The sequence below is a fragment of the Phlebotomus argentipes genome, unplaced genomic scaffold (assembly GCF_947086385.1).
Source record: "Phlebotomus argentipes unplaced genomic scaffold, Phlebotomus argentipes genome assembly scaffold_4, whole genome shotgun sequence".
NCBI classification, from domain to species: domain Eukaryota; kingdom Metazoa; phylum Arthropoda; class Insecta; order Diptera; family Psychodidae; genus Phlebotomus; species Phlebotomus argentipes.
Window position 1 is genome coordinate 6495032 of NW_026776174.1, and position 19306 is coordinate 6514337.

General features: G+C 39.5%; 2 protein-coding genes across 3 annotated transcripts in view; one reads left to right on the forward strand and one right to left on the reverse strand.

The window, feature by feature from the left end:
- Nucleotides 1-245: 245 nt before the first annotated feature.
- The window catches only part of LOC132258366 (nuclear protein localization protein 4 homolog), a 31972-nt gene continuing 12911 nt past the window's right edge, over nucleotides 246-19306 (reverse strand). The window contains exons 6-7 of one of the 2 annotated variants that reach the window (XM_059755670.1): nucleotides 2930-3477; nucleotides 246-495 (exon numbers count right to left, since the gene is read on the reverse strand). In XM_059755670.1, the coding sequence (XP_059611653.1) occupies nucleotides 489-495; nucleotides 2930-3477 (555 nt within the window). In that variant the 3' untranslated portion in view covers nucleotides 246-488. Of the gene's footprint in view, nucleotides 496-2925; nucleotides 3478-19306 lie in introns of those variants that run through there. The other variant, XM_059755671.1, reaches the window with a different exon arrangement.
- Nucleotides 10727-18625, forward strand: LOC132258365 (uncharacterized). Its single transcript, XM_059755669.1, has 2 exons — nucleotides 10727-11096; nucleotides 16467-18625. The coding sequence occupies exon 2, from the start codon at nucleotides 16467-16469 to the stop codon at nucleotides 18438-18440; it is 1974 nt and encodes a 657-aa protein (XP_059611652.1). The 5' UTR covers nucleotides 10727-11096; the 3' UTR covers nucleotides 18441-18625.

Here is a 19306-nt window from a genome sequence, read left to right on the forward strand (position 1 = left end):
CTTCTTTGCGACGAAATGCTTGTGATTTCATTCAAAATCCGTCTATTTAGCTGAAACTCCTTTCAGGATTTTGCCTTTTCCTTTCTTCATGTTTGGATTAAAATCTGGCCACACTTTCTGCACTCGATCGAATCACTTTTGATCCAGTTTAGCTCGCATCACTTCATTGACTGAGCAAATCATGAGCAATCTTACCACAAAGCGACCATCAAAACTTAGCAGAACGTCGAGAGAAAAAGAAGAAATTGTTTTGGGATTTAAAATGCGGCCAAGTCTTTATTTTGCCAGATTTAAATGTTTCTTCGCTTTTTCTGTGTGTGCAACAATCTCCTAAGTAGATTGTGAAGTCAGCTCTGCTCGTTCATGCGGCTTAAGGGAGAGCTCAATCGATGTCTAGGTAAATTAACCACCGCGAATCAGCATTATTTAGAAGTAATGTAGAACAATTTTCTGTCACAGCTCTTCAAAATTCCTCCTGCGATTCCGCCTCAGACGCTGAAATATTTCAATCAACGGAGAAAATAGCATTAGTTTTACTCACTAATATAATAAGAAACTTTTCTATCATGTGACGAAAGTGTTTCTGTGATCCAAATTGACTAATAAAACTTTTCTCTCTGAATTTGCATATTGTACACAATTATCCAATGAACAACAGATGCCAATTTCTCACCATAATTTCTCAGATCTTGGCTGATATTCTCGAAATGTAAAAACTGTGAGAGTTTTTGGTATTCTTGACGATTAAAGCGTCTCTTATTTCAGAGATTTTTTCTCCAGTGGTTTAAGAATGCCAATAAATATTAACAAATCTTTCCCTCACGACATTAAATAGCAAAAAAAGGTGTATTTAAGTGTTCATTTGCATAATATTTCATAGAAATATTGCACTTTGCGAAGGTTCTTTAACGTAAAAGAAGATAAATAGATAAATCGACGGGTGCCTCGAAAACTATGAAAAGCCAAAAATGCAATTTTTCAGCACAGCAAGTTCAAGATTACGCTTCAATATCGCTGCAAAATTTGCCAAATTTATCTAAAAAAGCCTTCAAATCGTCCGTTAAAGTGCAAATATTGCTCTGAATTTATTATTTTGTAAATATTTTAGTTTATTTTATTGGTATTTATTGGAATTTTTGGCTAAAATATGTCAAAATTAATAGAAAATCTGAAAATATTACTTTCCAAAGTCGATTTTTATTGGTCTTCGAGTCGATTTTATCGGAAATTAGTTTTAAAAAATCAATTTTTCATACTTTTCCTTAGTGTTTTCAAGTGAAATTTTTTTTAAAGATATGAGAAATATTCATTTAAAGTCTAAAAAATATTTTAGAATAATTCTGAACATCTATAATTATTTTCTGAAAAGGTGTTTTATGAGTTTGACTGCAATTTTTGAGACATTTTTCTTGGGGAAAATTGTTCAGCGTAAACAATGAAAATTCGACTTTTCATTCGCAAAATATGACAATTTTTTCCATTTGTGCTTTTTTAAGTGAAAAGGATTTTTTGCTATTTTCTCATAAGATACAAATCTCAAAATTTTTGTACAGGAAGAACAAATAAAAGCTTTTCAAAAATTCATAAGACGAAAACTATGATAAATCGACTTTTGATAGTTTTCCATTCACCCGTCGAAATCTACCGGCCAAATATCCTACGAAATGTCCTCAAATTATCCAATTAAAACACAGGCAACAAATAATTTAAATAAATAGAGAAAAACTTAAAAATACTGATAAGTTCGAGATCATAAGACAGTCGGATTAAACCATTCATATTTCAAACGTTTCAAGTCATTAAAATCCGATCAAAAATCATATAAATTATCTTATGCGAATGGCAGAAAATTTCCTTTTTACGTGAATTTTCATTTAGGATATTCGTTAAATGTGTCTCGCTCCATTGGCGGTCAGAAAATAGTTAAAAAGTGATTAAATAATCGTCTCGATTTATCTGTGATTTTACATTTGAACTAAATTGTGCGATTTGAACAGAATTTAATTCGCGGGCGGCTTTTTATTTAGCTGTTATTTGCATTACAGCTAATATTTATAGCGAATTCCAGTGAATTCTAGCGAAAAATGCCTTTAAAAGCTCGTTCTGAGATTCTTTCATTGCGTTTTCACACTCTTTAGAGTTGTTTTTGGGCCACAAATTTATTTTTGTAATCTAAAAATCCATCCGCAAATGATTATAATTCATAGAAATAGCCAAAGAGTGCTGAAAATCGTCAAGAAAAGTCATATTTCTTCAATAATTGTCACAATATTGCCTTCAATATCTTAAGTTTTCCATAAAAAACACAACAAATATCTCTTATTTGTGATAAAAATACGTAAAAAGTTAATATTATTGACTTTCTTCAGTTTATTCGCGGTCTTTTTTGCGGTTATTTCAAAGTGTGGACTTTGAATCTGAGAGAAATTCCTCAACAAGTTCCACACTTTATTTCTCATGAAGTCAAGAATATCCAATTTTCATATTGAAGAAATGCTCAAATAACTCAATTTCAATCTTGACGGCAAAGTTCGAGAAAAGTATTCATGAACTTTTCCTTTGAAATGAGATGAATTTGTAATAAAGCTTTTAAAGAAGGACACAAAATTGACGTTAAATTATTTTCACCATCTGATAATTTCTGCATTCGTGATTTATCATGAAATCTAGAGATAAACGTGAGTGAATAATGAGAAATTGTGTTTCTAGTGTTCATTTTATCAGAGGTAAATTTTAATGAACTTAACAAGTTTCAGTGGATTTTACGTCACACAAACTATGTATAATTTATTTACATTCTCTCTGAGCTCATTAAAAAGGATTTTGCAACTAAACCACCGTAAATTTAATAAAATAGTCAAACTGAAGTGTCTGAAAGTTCGCCAATTAGAAGAATCTCATGCAGAATGGCGCCTTTTGGCACACTCACCGTGGTAAGCTACACATTTCGCAATTCTGCGTGTCTCCGGGATTGATAAAGGTGCAGTGGCTGCAAGTCCACGACACCGCCGGATCCGCCCCGGCGCCAGCTGCTCCCGGCGCCTGATATTGCTCCGTGCCGCCAGCCGCACTCGAGCTGGCCGCAATCAGAGTCTCCAGCGTCCGCCAAACCTCCTGCGAGCGCCACTCGTCCGCCGCCGCGGCGTCCTTCTGGCTCACCGCCACCCAGAGCGGCGCCATCGCCGCCCTCATCGGCAACATGTCCATCCTGGCCAGGTAGACGAGCAAGTGGAAGTCCGACACGGCGTCCAGGAACTCCTCCGGACGCCACTGTGACAAGTACGAACTGAGCGCCGGGAAGTCCTGCAAGTGTCCGTCCAGGAGGCGATTCTCCACCGGAAACGGCCGCTTGTCGTCTCTCACGGTGAATGTGAAAGTGGGCACAAGTGGTGACGACGCGGGCACATCGACAAGCAGATATTCCACAGGCAGCGGACGCGCCAGGCGAGACACCTCGTTTCCGTACATGTCCTTCTCCTGCAAATGCCAAAAGATGCATTTATTAATTCAAATATCACCACAAACTCTTATCAGTTGATCTTTCCTCCTGATTTACAGACACAATCGCAAGAAGCCTTTCGCATTTACACACCAAAGTCGAGAAATACTACAAAAAGATACCCAAAAATTGGTCGGTTTTGGGTTAATTGAGCTTACATTTGTCGGTCATGCGACTCGATTCCGACCGGAAACTAGAACACACAGTTCGGCTCCGCTCGAACGAAATGCGTCTTTAGAACCATTTTAAACAATGCATTTTCGACAAATGGCAAAGTGCGTAAAATCACAAACTAACATGCGTGTTTGTCTGCATTTTACGCGTGAAATACTTATTAGACTTTTAATCATGCAAATTGAACTGATGATTCATAATGGTGAAAACACAGCATTTTGCTCATATCATCTCAAGTCGATCCCGTCAGATTCCCTTCAGAATTTTGGTCTGCAGATCAACTTTTGGCGCCTTCACACAATCTGATTTTCTCCACAATTATGACTCATTATGGACGAAATCAATAATTTTTTAGTTTTTTCCACACTTAAATTCATTTCCTTGACGATTTTCTCGATTTTACATATGAAATTTGTCTATTTTGACCATTTTGACAGCAAGCGCATTGTCAGACACGTCAAAATCAAATTCAGCGCGGGTTGCCCAACGTAAAATCTGCAACAACTCGACATAAAAATGTCGTGAACAGGAAGGAAAATATACGATTCGCGTGGGGAAGAAAGAGACGTTTGTGAACAAATTACAAATGACAAATGCTGTGTTTTCACCATAAGATTATCTGAGAACTCGATAAATGAATGCCAGAGACTCTAAGAGCGATTACAGACTTGCGGGTTACTCTCGAAACGGCCCGAACTGGGATCAATCCTCGGATCAGCGATAAGTCGTGGTTGATCTGCACCTTTACACACTCAAATGAATGGATCAACCATAATTCATGGCTGATTTGGTGCTCAGAAGTTATTCTTCTTTGTCGACGCTAGCGACGATTTTGCTTCGTGCTCCGTTCTCAGCTCCGAATGGCCAAGGTTCGATTCCCGACGACTGCAAAGATTTTTCAGTCCTCTGGCCAGTACTTTCCTAACCCACTATATCCCTTCTACTCTCAAACTCCCATCCAACAACGCTACTGGTTACAAATATGTATGATGATAAAGGAACTGGAGGAAAACTGAGAGACGAGAAAATTGTTATAAAAATATGTAAAGCAACTGTATAACGCTACTGGTGGTGGCTTATGGCGAACGCCCGTGTCACAAATAAAGCATTCATTCATTCATTCTGTTCTCAGCTGTCAATTTATTTGTTTATTTTATCAAAAAGTGTGAAATTTTACGATAAAATTTCGCGAAAATGGAAGATTTGCGGAAGAATTTAATGATTTTAAGAGCCAAAGAAATCATTCGCAAGAAATCCGCCATTTTGTCCGTTTTGAACTGTCAAATGTTTCGGCGCATTTCCGGCCGAGCGCGCTGCCGTCGGGATCAGTTGCGTTTTATGGTTCAATCAGCTATTAGTCCTGCACACTCGCGCTCTTACTCAGCCTTAGTCTGTAATCCCTCTAAACCATTGCATATTAAGCGCAGTTTTGTGCGATCAAGATGGCGGCGCGTGGTGGCGCTTCATGCGCTTTGAAGACTTCAGCGAACGGCACAGTAAACACGTTTTATGACTGTTATTTCGCAGTCATCTGACCACCAATTAACTGCCACATTTTGCGATCTGATCATCTGGTGTCACTTGGGATGGAGAATTAATTTGCTTTTGCCGTAGATAACATCATGTGTAATTATTACAGCAATATGATGCAACAGAAACATATTACACTTTAGTATGAAATCCAATTATTCTCATCCTCACAGCGACATTCACCATCAACCCAAAGTTGAGCAAAGAAAGCTTCAAACAAGATTATTTATAAGATTTTTACGTTGAAATTTCTCAACAAATAGTCCAAATTTAAACTCTGGAAGAAGAATTCCCACGTGAAAGATAAATAGTTAAGCTTTGGATGTTATCTGGAATTTCTTATCTCGCAACGCTCCTTTCTGGTGTGTTTCCTTTGGCTCATGGGCATTCTTGGTGTAATTCAATATGTGACACATAAGCCATATACAAAATAAATAAATTCATCATCTGTTGACGTCACTGCGCTCCAGTAATGCACAAAGCTCTGCCCTGCTGAGTGCGTGCGTGAGTGTGTGTGTGTGTGTGAAGCACGAGAGAAAGAGAGGAGAAAGCTCTAAAAGCAGGGGCGCTTTTACCAGGCGTCTCCATCTCCGACATTCACACACATATTTTTGTGAAACATAAGAAAACAGCTGGTTCCTCGTATGTTTTGCAACTTTTTCTCAATTCTCTCTCTTCCTCTCTCGCACACTAACAAAAAAAAAAAACATTCAAACTCATTCCCACCAGTGGAAATTCTCCGGGAAAATCTTAAGTAGTTCGATCATTTCTTTCAAGACAGCCTTTTTCATCCGTATTATAGATGTAGAAAAATCTCTAAAGTCAATATAAATATCCTCTTTAAAATATGAAAAGTCGCACGCACCAAATAACATCACGTTCGATGACCGTGAAAATCGATTTGTTGAGCGTGGGAGAAAGTGGGGACGCCTGGTGGTGGTTTCAGTGCTCTTATCCGTATCTCATACACAATTTCCCATCCTTCTTCCTCCTCACACTCCTTCGACACATTGCACAAAATCCTCCCGTTTGCAGAGAATGTCATCAAACCTTTAGCACATAATTCCTCATCATCCCGAAGCAATGCAATAGGAAATAATGCTTGCAAAGCTTCAATTCATTTGCCAAAGCACAACATTGCTCTCATGCTTAACCCAATGTTGCATAATCCGAGTCTTGCTGGAGATTTTGCAGAAAAATACCCAAAGAGAAGATGTGAAATAATTTGAATTTCGTTAAATTATGAACTGAATCAAATACATTCGCCCAAAATCCACACACAAAGCCAAATTCAGCTAACACAACGCATACAGATTAGGAGGGGAAATATGTTGAGAATGGCTTAGTGTTGTGGGAAATCTCCTGTGTGACCTTGAAAATGTAAACAAAAGAGAGTCAAAATAGGCAAAAATACTCTCTCAAAACACACTCTCTCTCTCTGGCTCACTGGCGCTCCAACTCTCTCTCACGTATCACCAGTTGAACACAATCAACTTCCCACTCGTCAATTCGCAACGAAAATTTTATTGAGCTCTCGCTCACATTTGCTGTCTCTCTTCCACCACAGTGTCACAATATTATGTCTCTCTCTCGTTCGGATATTGAGGAAAATCTCACTAATTCTCTCTCTCTCTCACTCACATGGCTTTGCTCCGGGCAGCAAAAAAGCATTACATGCCTCGATATGAGTTTATTGTAGATAGGAGAAATCGTAAAAATCTTTGCGGGATGCACGCATTTAACACAGAAGCCTTATAAACGCTGTCGTTGTAGTCAACAATATATGATTAGCCTTTACTGAGATCCTGACCGAATTACCATCAATTTTTACTATTCACATGCACAAAATACACAATTACTTCATCTAAATATGCTAATAAAAATCTATATTTTATTAGGAGTCAATATTGAAATATGTTTATGAAATAAGGGCTAATCAATCAAAGAGAAACACAAATTAACACACAAAGCTTCGAACATCGTGTATCTAATCGATTTCTCATAAAATCAGTTGAAAATCAGCCGATCTTCAAAATTGACGTTCTTGCAAGAATTAAAGAAAATAAATTTTCCGAAAATGAGTCTCTGCTAAATTACGAAAATCAATAAAAATCCTCCAGCTTTCTCTCTATTAGATAATCTATTGAGCATTAAATAATGTTCTTCAGTTATTTAAAAGCTTCCTTAGTCATTTTTGTTTAGGATTTCACTTAAAAAATAACTGGAAAATTAAAGTTCGAAATGACCCCAAAGTGGGGCAGTTTTGTCCAAAATGCCGCAGAAAATCCTTACGTTCTCCGACTCTGGGATAAAATGGCATTTTGAAGCTCATAATCAAGACAATTCAAAAGACCGAATAGAATTTCCCTCCAACGTTTCATCATTGTGGAAAATGCATGGAATGGTCGATATTAGAATCTTCATACAAAACTACCCCTCTCTCCTCTATCCACAGATTAGCGGCTGTGGCTCAGTCAAATCCCATCACTTGCAAAAGTTTGAACAAAGCAGAGTGCAAAAATGGCAAAAATAGAGTCAGTTAATCGGTTGCTGTTGAATGTTCTAGCTGAATCATACGCTTCACTGGAATTGTCTTGCACTTTGCCTTTATATATAAAGGTGGACGTTAGAACCACTTATGGTTGGCCGAAAAATTGACAATCTGAGTGACATCGTTGCTTGCTGAGCGCTTTAAGGGTTCGCTGAATTTCTTCCCCGCCAACAATCCTCAACAATTCCTGCCTCACAGAGCAGAACCATCGTGAGGGATTGGCTCCGTGCCGCGGATCCTGCACAGTGGCGCTGGCGAGCGGTGTCACCGCTGCGACTTGTTAGAACCGTGTTAAAAGGCAGGATTCAGGGGCTCCGAAAGGTAGACTTGGCCTGCTGAACCCCTCGTTGCCTGACGTTAAGCCCACTCGGAGCCAAACAGCCTCAATGGCTAGGTTCACCAGCGTCTCCCACGCTCTCATGAAGGGACTTTTCCATCGTTTTGTCCTGGGGGTTGGACAACAACACTAAGACGGCGATAGCCGCAAATAAGGCTGTGATAAATGCCCAGCTTCTTTAGAAACAGAGACTGAGGCACTAATTTAGGCGATTGACCTGGAAGCGTTTGGAACGTCACTTAATGAATAACAATATTAATCCACAGATTTAATATTCCTTGAAAATGTACAGCAAATATAGAGAAACAAAGCTCTCTCTCTTCAATCCGATTGATTACAATATAATGTGACACGAGTGTCTCCATCGAGTCTCAATGGTTAAACCTGCCATTCCATACACTCTGTGTCTATTTTCCCATTTCTCTCCTACCTCTCAGCACGAGACTACATTTCAGCCAAAATACCCACAAGAGCAAAAGAGAGACATAGAGAGCATCGTGTACTATATTTATCGCATCGTAGCATGAGCTTTTATGATGACGCATGAATTTGGAAGTCAAGACTCTACTTGTCCCACTCTGTCACACGCATCCAATATGTCCCATGTTGGGGGATTCTCTATACGGAGAATATTCTAAAAGTCTCAATTTGATTGTGTGTAATAGTCCCTCTCCTTCAATTTACTTCACAAGTGACCATGAAACTTGCTTTTGCGCATTGCACACGCCAACATTTTAATGTCTCATTCACACGGTGAACTTTCTGGGGGTTCAAAAAGTTCTTCTGTGTGACCTTCCGAGGGAGCTTTTTGCCCCCCTCTGCTCAGATGGACAGCAAAGCTCTGTGTGTCTCCATAAGGTAGAAAATATCCATGCAAAATTCATATTTCAATGTGAAACAAGCCTCACTTGCGAGTCACACAATCGCACAATCAACTTTCAATGGCTTTCCTCACCCATATTATACTACACAAATAGAAGCTCTGCGGTTCTATTTCTCGCTTTTCAGGCCTATCAACGTGTGTGTGTGTGTGTGTGTTGGCGACCAATACCAGGGCAAATGAAAATTCCACGGTGTACGACAAATATAGGGTTAGGATGTGAGGCAGTGTGAAAAGTCCACGGGCGAAGGGGGGTGAGTGGTGACGTTGTGAGTGAGCGAGAGCAGATGATGGTTCAGAAGTGGGATGGAATGAAAATTGTTGGGAGCTCTTTTGGAGGTTTTCTCTGCGCGCTCAGAGAGTCATCGTCAATCCAGAGTGTTTTGTGTGGAGGAATCATCACAGGAGACCGAAAAAAGCCCTCCACCACATTAAAACATGGCGGCGGTCGATGTCGTACGCGGTGTACAGTTTTTCCGTGTGTTTGCAATGTTAATCCGACTATTTTAGTGTAACAATCGTGCTCGCGATATCCATTTTACCAACAATTGTCGTACCTTTCATAATTTATCAATAGGATACTCCGAATCACATTCGCAGAAAGTAATTTTTGAGGAACTTTCACATCAGTGTGTTGGGGAAATAGAGGAGGTTATTGAAAACGCGCATCATATATTCACGAATTTTCCACCTAAACAACCTCCACAGTTGCAATTAAAGTGTTTCTTTTTGTCACCAAAAAAAGCAGCAGCAAATTCATCAACACATTGAGCATTAACGTACGACGAAATAGAAAATAACACACTTTTGACATTATTTTCAGTGCTTTAGGTGCAAACATCTTGTTCACCAGAGACAAATCAATTCAGAGAAATCACTTTTTTTCTGTCACATGAAAGATTTGTCAGGAATTAGAGAAGAATTCTATACAATTGACAAGTGAAAATTCCGTATTGAAACCCAGCATAAGTTTAACATATTTGCAAATTGCGAAATCTCTCTCTCCCTTCTTATCAACCATTTCGGGATAATTTGCACAGTGTGTGAGTTTGTGTGTTTCTCTCTCTCTCATTTTCCTTAAACTCATACATCTGGAATAAGAATTCTTCTTCTTTTTTTCCTCACATCTCTCCTCAGAGACCCACATTTAGTCAGAACATTCTTCTTTTCACTTTCTCGAGGACAAAAAGTACTCTGCAGAGTAATCATTGTGTGATTGTACAAACACGAAGTTTACGCAGAAGAAACACTTACTCAAGGGAAGAGTGTCAAAGGGGAAATTGAGTTGAAATAGGGAAAATACACTCTATTTTCTCTCCCAAAAAAAAATTGTTTTCTTGTAGTCAAGTGTGTCGAAGTTATACTACGAAATGACATGGTTGACATTGATAGTGCGACATAAGAGAAGTAATAAAATTGTATTCCCCCCAAAAACAGACAAGTTAGTGTGATGAAAAAAATAAACTGCGCCTCTCAAAAAGCCAAATCCAAAAAAGCTCAGTGACAACAAAACGCGAGAAGAAGAAGAGAGGAAGAAACTCTGTGTAGAAACGCAATTGTGTGTGAGTTTGTGTGTGACTGTGTGGGCGCACAGCAAAGTGTTTCGCCTTTTTTTCGGGTGGCATAGAAGCATAGAAGAATCACTGTGAGCAGCTCTACCCCAACACAGAGAGAGAGAGAGAGGGAGAGGGCGAGAGGGTTGATGAGAGAGTGCATGAAGTGCAGGGTGGAAAGTGTCTTGGGCTGCTGGTGCAAAGTGTGTGAGAATTCGCGAGTTGGATATCTGCACGCGTTGAAAGATGTTATGGTCGTCGTGCGTGGATCATCAGCATCAGCAATCAGCACACCAGCAGAGCGTCAGTGACACTTTTTCCGGAGCTTCTCACCCACAAGGGCGGACAAATCCACTCCACGTCGCCCCACCGCCCACGCGACAGCAACAGCTCATCCAGCCCCTCGATCTGGGCACCATTTCTAGGGTAGCTGCAGCCCAATTTTGTCACCGCCACCATCGGTACAACCTACCCCAACGAAATCCACACCCACACCCACAGTTACCATCATCAGCGAGTGTTGATTATGCTGCGATTCCTGTGAATCTGTGATATTTCGTAAACAATCAACGGTACGTATTCCACTCGCCCCCAATACAGTGGCGAAAATTACATTAGGACACCCTTGAAATGTAGACCAATCCTTCCTTCGAGACAATTTCCTCAAGAAAAGAAGGAATTAGAATTTAATGATCTTTCAAATGGCGTTGAAATCATGGCGATATCTCAATTCGGGGCCGTGAGATTGCAAAATGCGGATTAGAACAGCGAAAATTAGGTTAAGACACCCATGAAATGTAGGCCAATCTTCCTTTTGGTGCTAAAAATTCGATATTTCTCTCAATTTCCGAGACAATTTCATTAAGACAAAGAATAATTAGAATGTAATGATCTTTCAAATTGCGTTGAGATCATAAGAAAGTCAAGAACATCGAAAATTCAATTAAGACACTGCAAATTTTCCTCTAAATCCATGTTATAATCATAAAACTGCCTCAGATAACCGCATAAAATCATGAGTTTGGAATGTCTAGAAGACATTTTCATCAAAAAGCGCCTTGATTTGGACTTATCAACTTGCTTTTTGTATGTTTTCAGTTACTTTTTAACGCTTTTCTTCCATTTCTTCCGCAAAACTGCGGCCCAAATCCTGTTCACAGGTTTTCTATGAAGTGTAAAATCCAAGGAGTCCAAGGACAATAATGTAGTCATGAAAATTACAGCATTTTGCTATTTAGAAAGTGTGATTTTAAGTCAATTTCTTATCATAATGTCCAGAAAATCAGTAATTTCTTATTGTATTCAAGGATTCCATAGTGTCATAATTTAATTTTCGCTACTGTATTTCTCTAATCATGTTTTCAATTGAAGAATTCTCAATGTCCCTTAAAATGTCATGTAAATCTTATCACTACAACATGCAAATTAAGTGCATTTGTCCTGAATTCAGCAATGTCCTTAACCACAAAACCCTTTCATATGGAATCACTTTCCATCCACTTCTATAAATCAATTGTGCAACAGCTGAAATAAATTCCACCCTCCCAAAACATATATAGAATTCCCAGAAGTGCAACAGAATGCTTTTAAGAAGATGGACTTTGTATACCAAACACGGTAACATATGGTAAAATATAGTGAGATAACAAACAACCTTCATGATTTTTCCCAACGCAGAAAGAGCGCGCGTTTGAACCTTTAGTTGGGGAGGAAAACTTGCGAGGGAGAAAAAAGGGAGGTTTGAGAGGAGAAAACCCTGGACCATTTTGCTCAATTTGCCCGGATGTAGGAGCTTTTTTTTCCACCCTCAAAGCACTTTCCAGAGCACGCAAACAGAGCGAAATGCTTCTATGTGCAATGCTGGGAGGAAATCCATTGGATATCCTTCACCTAAAATCTCTCAATTTCCTCACGTGGAGGGATTTGACGTGTGTGCGCCGTTGGAAAATGTGTTTACATAGGCGACAATCCATCCAGACATTATATTACACTGACTTGTAGGTCAAGGAATTCCTTCAAACATGCATATTTTGCCCATTGTGAGAATCCAATAATTGACAGAAAAGAAATTCAGGTGTAAAAAATACTTCCCAAAGTGCGTTTTTCGACCAATATTTATAGATTACAACCAACATGTTTAATATTAGATACACACAATCGAACACTTCAAATTATCTCGCACTCTTTTTCCCTCTCTCACTCCCTCTCTCTCTCTCTCTCTCTTCCACACAACCAAAATCCCGAGATGTGTACGCTTGACCTTCACGGTATTTATCACACACTTACACACTGTCAAGCTTTACAAACAATTTCACACTAGAAAAGATCATATCTGTATATTAAGAAACCGCAAGAAAAAAGAAATCATTCGCATTTAATGCTATAAATTATTTGCCAGGAAAAGTTGTCATATTACTCAATACTTTATCAGCATTTCTTCCCAATTACATCATTAAACATTTATGATTCTTCTCTAACCATATTTTAAATATTTGCATTACAATTGTTTTGTATGACAAACTCGTCGTTCTGCTATTTTTTACCTCCTCTTTTTTCCTCCCGCCCAACTTAATCAATTCTGTGTGTGTGTTTCACTCGAGACATTTTGTATAGAATATGAGAGAGGAAAAGCAGAAGAACATAAGAATAAAAGAAAGAAAACGTATACAATGCAATCACTTCAAAGAGTCTCTTTCGCTCCATTTATCGAAAGCTTTTAAAGAACTAACGATGCATTTGCTTAAAGCTCAAACAATCATTCCACTAAATAATCATCACAATTTTGCGCCAAAAGTCATTTGGCACACGTTGTGGTCAAATCTTCCAACTCAATAAATTACAAAAAGAAATTTACCTAATATACAAACTTGACAATTGGCCAGAAAATACACTTCACCGCACGTTGCAACTTTACGTTTTCATAAATTATATTAACAGCCACCAGACAGCGCTAGTGTGAAGTACGAATGAAATACGATCGAGAAGGCGTTGCAAGACAAATTTTGGGTTTATTTAATACGAATTTCATCTGTAAACTACGAGATTTGCTCTTTAAGAGTGTTTTTAGGGCAGAAAATTCCCACTTCCGCCCAGTTTCTGCTCATTTTCCGCCACGAGGAAGTTGGAAAATGTTCTTCAGCGAAAGTGAAGCTTTCGTGTTCCTCCGAAATTAATCTCAAGGAACTTCTAAGAGTTTCCAATGTTTCCAATGCGAAGAATGAATTGAAGAGGGCAAAATAGTGACTATTCCTTTTGATGTACATGAAAATGTGTTGGGAAATCAATTAGTTTCATTGGAAAGGATTGAATGATATCCGGAAACAACATAACCCTAATCTCAGTTAGGAAAATCTAATAAAATATGTGATTATTTCCATAATAACATCATAAATTGTTTATTTCCTTGGTTTTCACGTGAATTTTCCGGCTCTTCTTGTCTTCCAACGTTTCAAGTCTCGCAGAAGATAAATTTCCCACATTAGTAACTGTTATTAATCGTAATCTTGCAACAACTTTTAACGAATTCATATTTATGACAGCTTATTAAAAATGGTATAAACCTTAAGTTGCAACGAACAGTGAGAATGCAAAATGTGTATTTTTTACAAACTTAACACAGATATTAATAAAAAAAAAAAAAGAATCGAGAGAAAGTTACACAATTTCCAGTGATAATAAAAACCTGATAAGGCATATCAGAGAGTTATTCTTCTGCACCGTGTTCTGGAGCACTTTTTTTTTCCCGAAGACAATCAACCTGATAAGACAATGAATATATTGAACGCTTTTGTATCAACAAAAAGCGAGTAAATTGCCAAAAATTTCAACTGCTCGCGGGCGTGAGTTTTTATCAAACAAACCCAGAGTGACGATAAGTCTGATATTGTGGTGCAGTGTTGAAGGTACATGGCATGCCCAGAAGTATTTGGTCTTCGCCATACAAAAAGACCATTTTCTATTTCTAGATGGTAGGAAAAAATTTTGTTGAAATGCGTAAGGACAAAAAATCAATACGATAGAGAGAGAAAGAGAGAGAAACTTGTAAAAGCCAACAAGTAATTTTTTTTCTTCCTTTGTGCTCTGGAGCTTTCTTGTTTCTCCTTAGATTATGTATAAAACATACGTGAAAAATTCCTAATGTATTTTCATGTGGACTAGCCGAGAAGAAAGGACAAGAGCGAGAGAGAGAGAGAGAGAGAGAGCTAGAATAGCACCTCTTTTCTGGCAAATTATCATACAATCCATCAATCTCACACTGTTAAACTCACATTCCAATTTTCGCTCCCCATCATTGACGAATGACGACACCAGCAATCATTCTCCCCCTTTTTTCTCCCTTTCATCGCCAGCCAAGGAGTGTTTCCAACCCCTTAAATGACCAAAAGCACATACGAAAGAGTTCCGCTTGTGATTCATATATGAAAAATTTCGGAAACTAACCTCCCCCCTCGTCCACCCTCGCACAAGGGAGCGTTTTGTAGGCAAAATGCGACAGCACGTCAGTGGAAACAATACAAGTGGGGTAACAAGACACCACTGGCGAGGTCAACTCTGCCCCTATGCGTGCCTCATTGTGAGCTCTGTCTCCACCCACGGCCATCGCCACCCGGCACAATTGGGGGTCGTGGGCCACCCCAGCGCTGGAGATGATTGACCGGGCTGCCAAGGGGAAAATCAATAGTAATTCACCCTCACTTGTGGACAAATTTATAGTGCTCAGATTGCAAGAAATCATCAAAATTCGACTCCAATTAATTGAAATTAATTTCCAATTCAATTTCTGATTAATGCCAAAAAAAATATTCAAATATTTGATTATTCACTCAATATTTTATCAAAATTAAAAAATTAGTGGCAATTTTCAGTACTCAATTCTAGCTTGTGGCAAATTGAGAGACATTTTTTGCTATTTGAATTGAAATTTGTAATTAATATTCTGAAAATATTTAAATATAATAAAATTCGATTATTTTGCAATTTTACTTGGAAAATAATCATTTTTAATTATTTTTCATTAAAAATTTTAATTATTTGCCAGCAAATTTATATATCGACGGGTGAATCGAAAACTATTAAAAAGTCGATTTATCATAGTTTTCGTCTTATGAATTTTAGAAAAGCTTTTATTTCTTCTTTCCGTACAAGAATTTTGAGATTTTTATCTTATGAAGCAATAGTAAAAAATCTTATTTATCTAAAAAGCACAAATGGAAAAAATTGTCATGTTTTCTGAATAAAAAGTTGAATTTTCATTGTTTATGCTGAACAATTTTTCCAAGAAAAATGTCTCAAAAATTGCAGTCAAACTCATAAAACACCTTTTCAGAAAATAATTATAGATGTTCAGAATTATTCTAAAATATTTTTTAGACTTTTAATGAATATTTCTCCTATCTTTAAAATTTTTTTCACTTGAAAACATTAAGGAAATGTATGAAAAATTGATTTTTTCGAACTTATTTGGATAAAATCGACTCGAAGACTATTAAAAATCGACTTTACGAGATTTTCCATTAATTTTGACATATTTTAGTCAAAAATTCCAATAAATACCGATAAAATCAACTAAAATATTTACAAAATAATAAATTCAGAGCAATATTTGCACTTTAACGGACAATTTAAAGGCTTTTTAAGATAAATTTGGCAAATTTTGCAGCGATATTGAAGCGTAATCTTGAACTTGTTGTGCTGCAAAATTGCATTTTTGGCTTTTCATACTTTTCGAGGCACCCGTCGATATATTTATTCAATTTCAATTAGTCATTATTCTCCGTTAACGTGGAAATTCGACATTTTTACACCCCAGAAATTTCATTAAAAGGGTGAAAACTTGCACACTTTCCTCTTGTGCTAACACAGACAACAACCTAATTATCACCATTTCACCCTTGAAAGTACAGCGTTTTCTCACCCTTATCTCAACTGTTTTCTCTTTCCAGATGGAACTTGTCGTGCCACCGGAACTGGAGGAGTTAATTTTGTGCAGTTGCTGCCATTTGCCATTCAACGACACGGACGCCACGCCAAAGTTATTCTCATGCCGTCACCACTTTTGCTTAAAGTGTGTCAATTCGGTGCTCCTCAAGGGTGGCGAACTATATTGCGTCCATTGCTGGAAGCGCACTGAACTTCCGGCGCCCGACATGAAGCCGGAAAATCTCCCCACGTACAATGCTATTCTGTACCTTGCCACGAACCTCAACCTGTTGAACTTCAAGTCAAAACCACCCGACAAGGCCACCCATCAGCACCACACGGCCACCAGTGGCACCATTGGCAACTCCCTGGCGGCCGCGGCGGCCGCGGCGGCGGTCGCCAGCAGTGCCAAGATGAAGAAGGGCGAGAACTGCATGACGCACGCCATGCCAAACGCCCTGTGGTGCCTCAAGTGTCACACACTCGTCTGTCGCGCGTGTGCCGGAAGTGAGGAGCACAGGAATCACACGGTGAAGACGCAGATGGAGGCGAGAGATGCCATCAGGAATGATATTGCCACGGAGTTGCTCAGTATGCAAAAATCCCTCTCCGAAGTGCAACATCTTGTGCTGAAGCAGAGAGATTTCCTCCTCAAAATCCTCGAGGCATGCACATCGCTCAAGACTCAAGTGGAGACGGAACTTATCAATCACTTGCCCACCTTTGAGATCGCAGAGATGCGCGAGAGTCTCGGCAAGGCGAAAATCTACCTGAACATGCTGGAACAGCAAACACCAGCCGACGCGTACAAACTCTATACAACCCTCCACCTTGAGAAGCAGCGCCTACAGTCGAAGCATCAAGAGATGTTTCTGCAGTGCAAATTGGACGATCTCATACGCAACTACGGAGTGTTGTTTGACTTTGAACTGATCAAGCAGGCTCTGGCGTCTCTGCACAGCGGCGAGACATTCAATTCCATCACCATGAACGGCATGGGCCACCACAATCCCATCCTCCTGCTGGCCAACTACTGCATCTCGCAACTCTACTCGCGACACATTCTCACCAACAAACACTCGCAGGCCTTGGCGGCCGCGGCGGCCGCCAGCAACGGCTCAATGTACCACCAAGCGGGAACATCGCAAGTTCTCACGCCGAGTCCCCACGATCCCAGCACGCCGCACGGCAAGGTGTTCGGCGACCTCACGTCGCCCAGCAAGATCACCGCCACCTCCTCACAGTCAGCGCCACTGCCCCCGGGAGCCCCACAGCCGCCGGTCGGCACGGGCAGCTCCTACGGCCACCACTCCGACGCCCTGGTGCCCGTCGCTCAGGGCCCAGCAGCGCCGCAGTCCGCCAACCTGCGGCACTCCACGTACGAGATCAACGGCATCGCCGTGCCCATCTCCATGATGCAGCATCTGCAGCAGCAGAGCAACAGCCAGGCCTCCATCCAGTCGCCCCAGCCACCCATCTGCACCCCCAACGTGCACGTGTACCCCATCTACTTCTTCAACATCGAGATCAACGGCTCACCGTGTGGCCGAATCCTCATCGAGGTGCGCAACGACGTGGCACCGAAGATGGCAAAGAACTTTGGCGCTCTCGCCACAGGTGAGCTTGGCTTCGGCTACAAGGGTTGCCAGATCTTCCAGTGCTGGGAGAATGAGTCCATAATCACGGGGGATTTTGAGCTCAACAATGGGCGCGGTGGGCGTTCGGTGTTCGAAGAGGGCTTCTTCATGCCCGACGACACCAAAATCCTCGCCATTCGCGGCAGTGTCGGCATGAGACGCAGTCAGAAGAGGCATGACAACATGGGTCTGGTTGGATCACAATTTCGCATCATATTGCGCGAAATGCGCGGCTTCACGGGTATTTTTGCATTTGTCGTTGAAGGTTTGGATCTTGTTGAGAAGATAAGTCAAGCAGGAGATTCCGCGGGTAAACCGCAAAGTAACGTTGTGATTGTTAACTGTGGGAAACTACAGTAGGAAAAACGGAATTCGTTTTATTCTATTTAGAAAACAAACAAAAAAAAGGAAGAAAAAGAAAAAGAAATCTAACTTCATTAATTATACACACAAATTTTTTTTTTGGGAACGAATAGTTTTCTTAGTGGTGATTGGAAATGGATGAACTTGTTTGTGGATTGATTGTGGAGTGCTTAAAGTGGGGATTTAAGAAAAAGAGGAAGAAAAAGTATAGAAAAAAGAAGAAAAATTCGCAAATCAAGGGTTGCTCAAGTGAAGAATGGACGAACAACTTCAGCAGGAATATCAAGGAATGGAAAGGAATGGATGAAATTCTTGACAGATTGAAACATAAAAAACTGAAGGAATTCACAGAATTTGTTGTAAATTTTCCCTTTTTTCTGTCAGAATAAAAGATTTTTTGTACTAAAATCGCATTTTCGCGCCATTTTCCTTCCATTTTCACACATTTCTCTATGATTTCCTAAAAACTTTCAAAGTTTTTAGAGCATTTACAACATTTAGAATAATTTCAAGCCCCCAAAATAAAGATTAAAGCTTTGAAAAGAATTTCGGAGTAAAAATTTAGTGAAAGAAAAGCAATTCCGGCCATCAAATTGCGTTATTAGAGACAATTCTTGAGGAAATTGAGGAAAAACTGCTGATAAAAAGCTATAAAATAAAGGAAAAGGCAAGAAAAGTAGCGAAAAAACGAATTGAAGGAGAATCGAAGCCGCGACACTTCAAATCTTGTCCTAAATTCTCTAATGTGGAAGATTTTCGCTGGAATTTGTGCAAAAATCTTTCTCTCTAAGACGATTTCGCGTACACAATTTCAAATAAGTCTCAAAGGGAAAGAATGTACCGAAGAATGGATGGAATGGAAA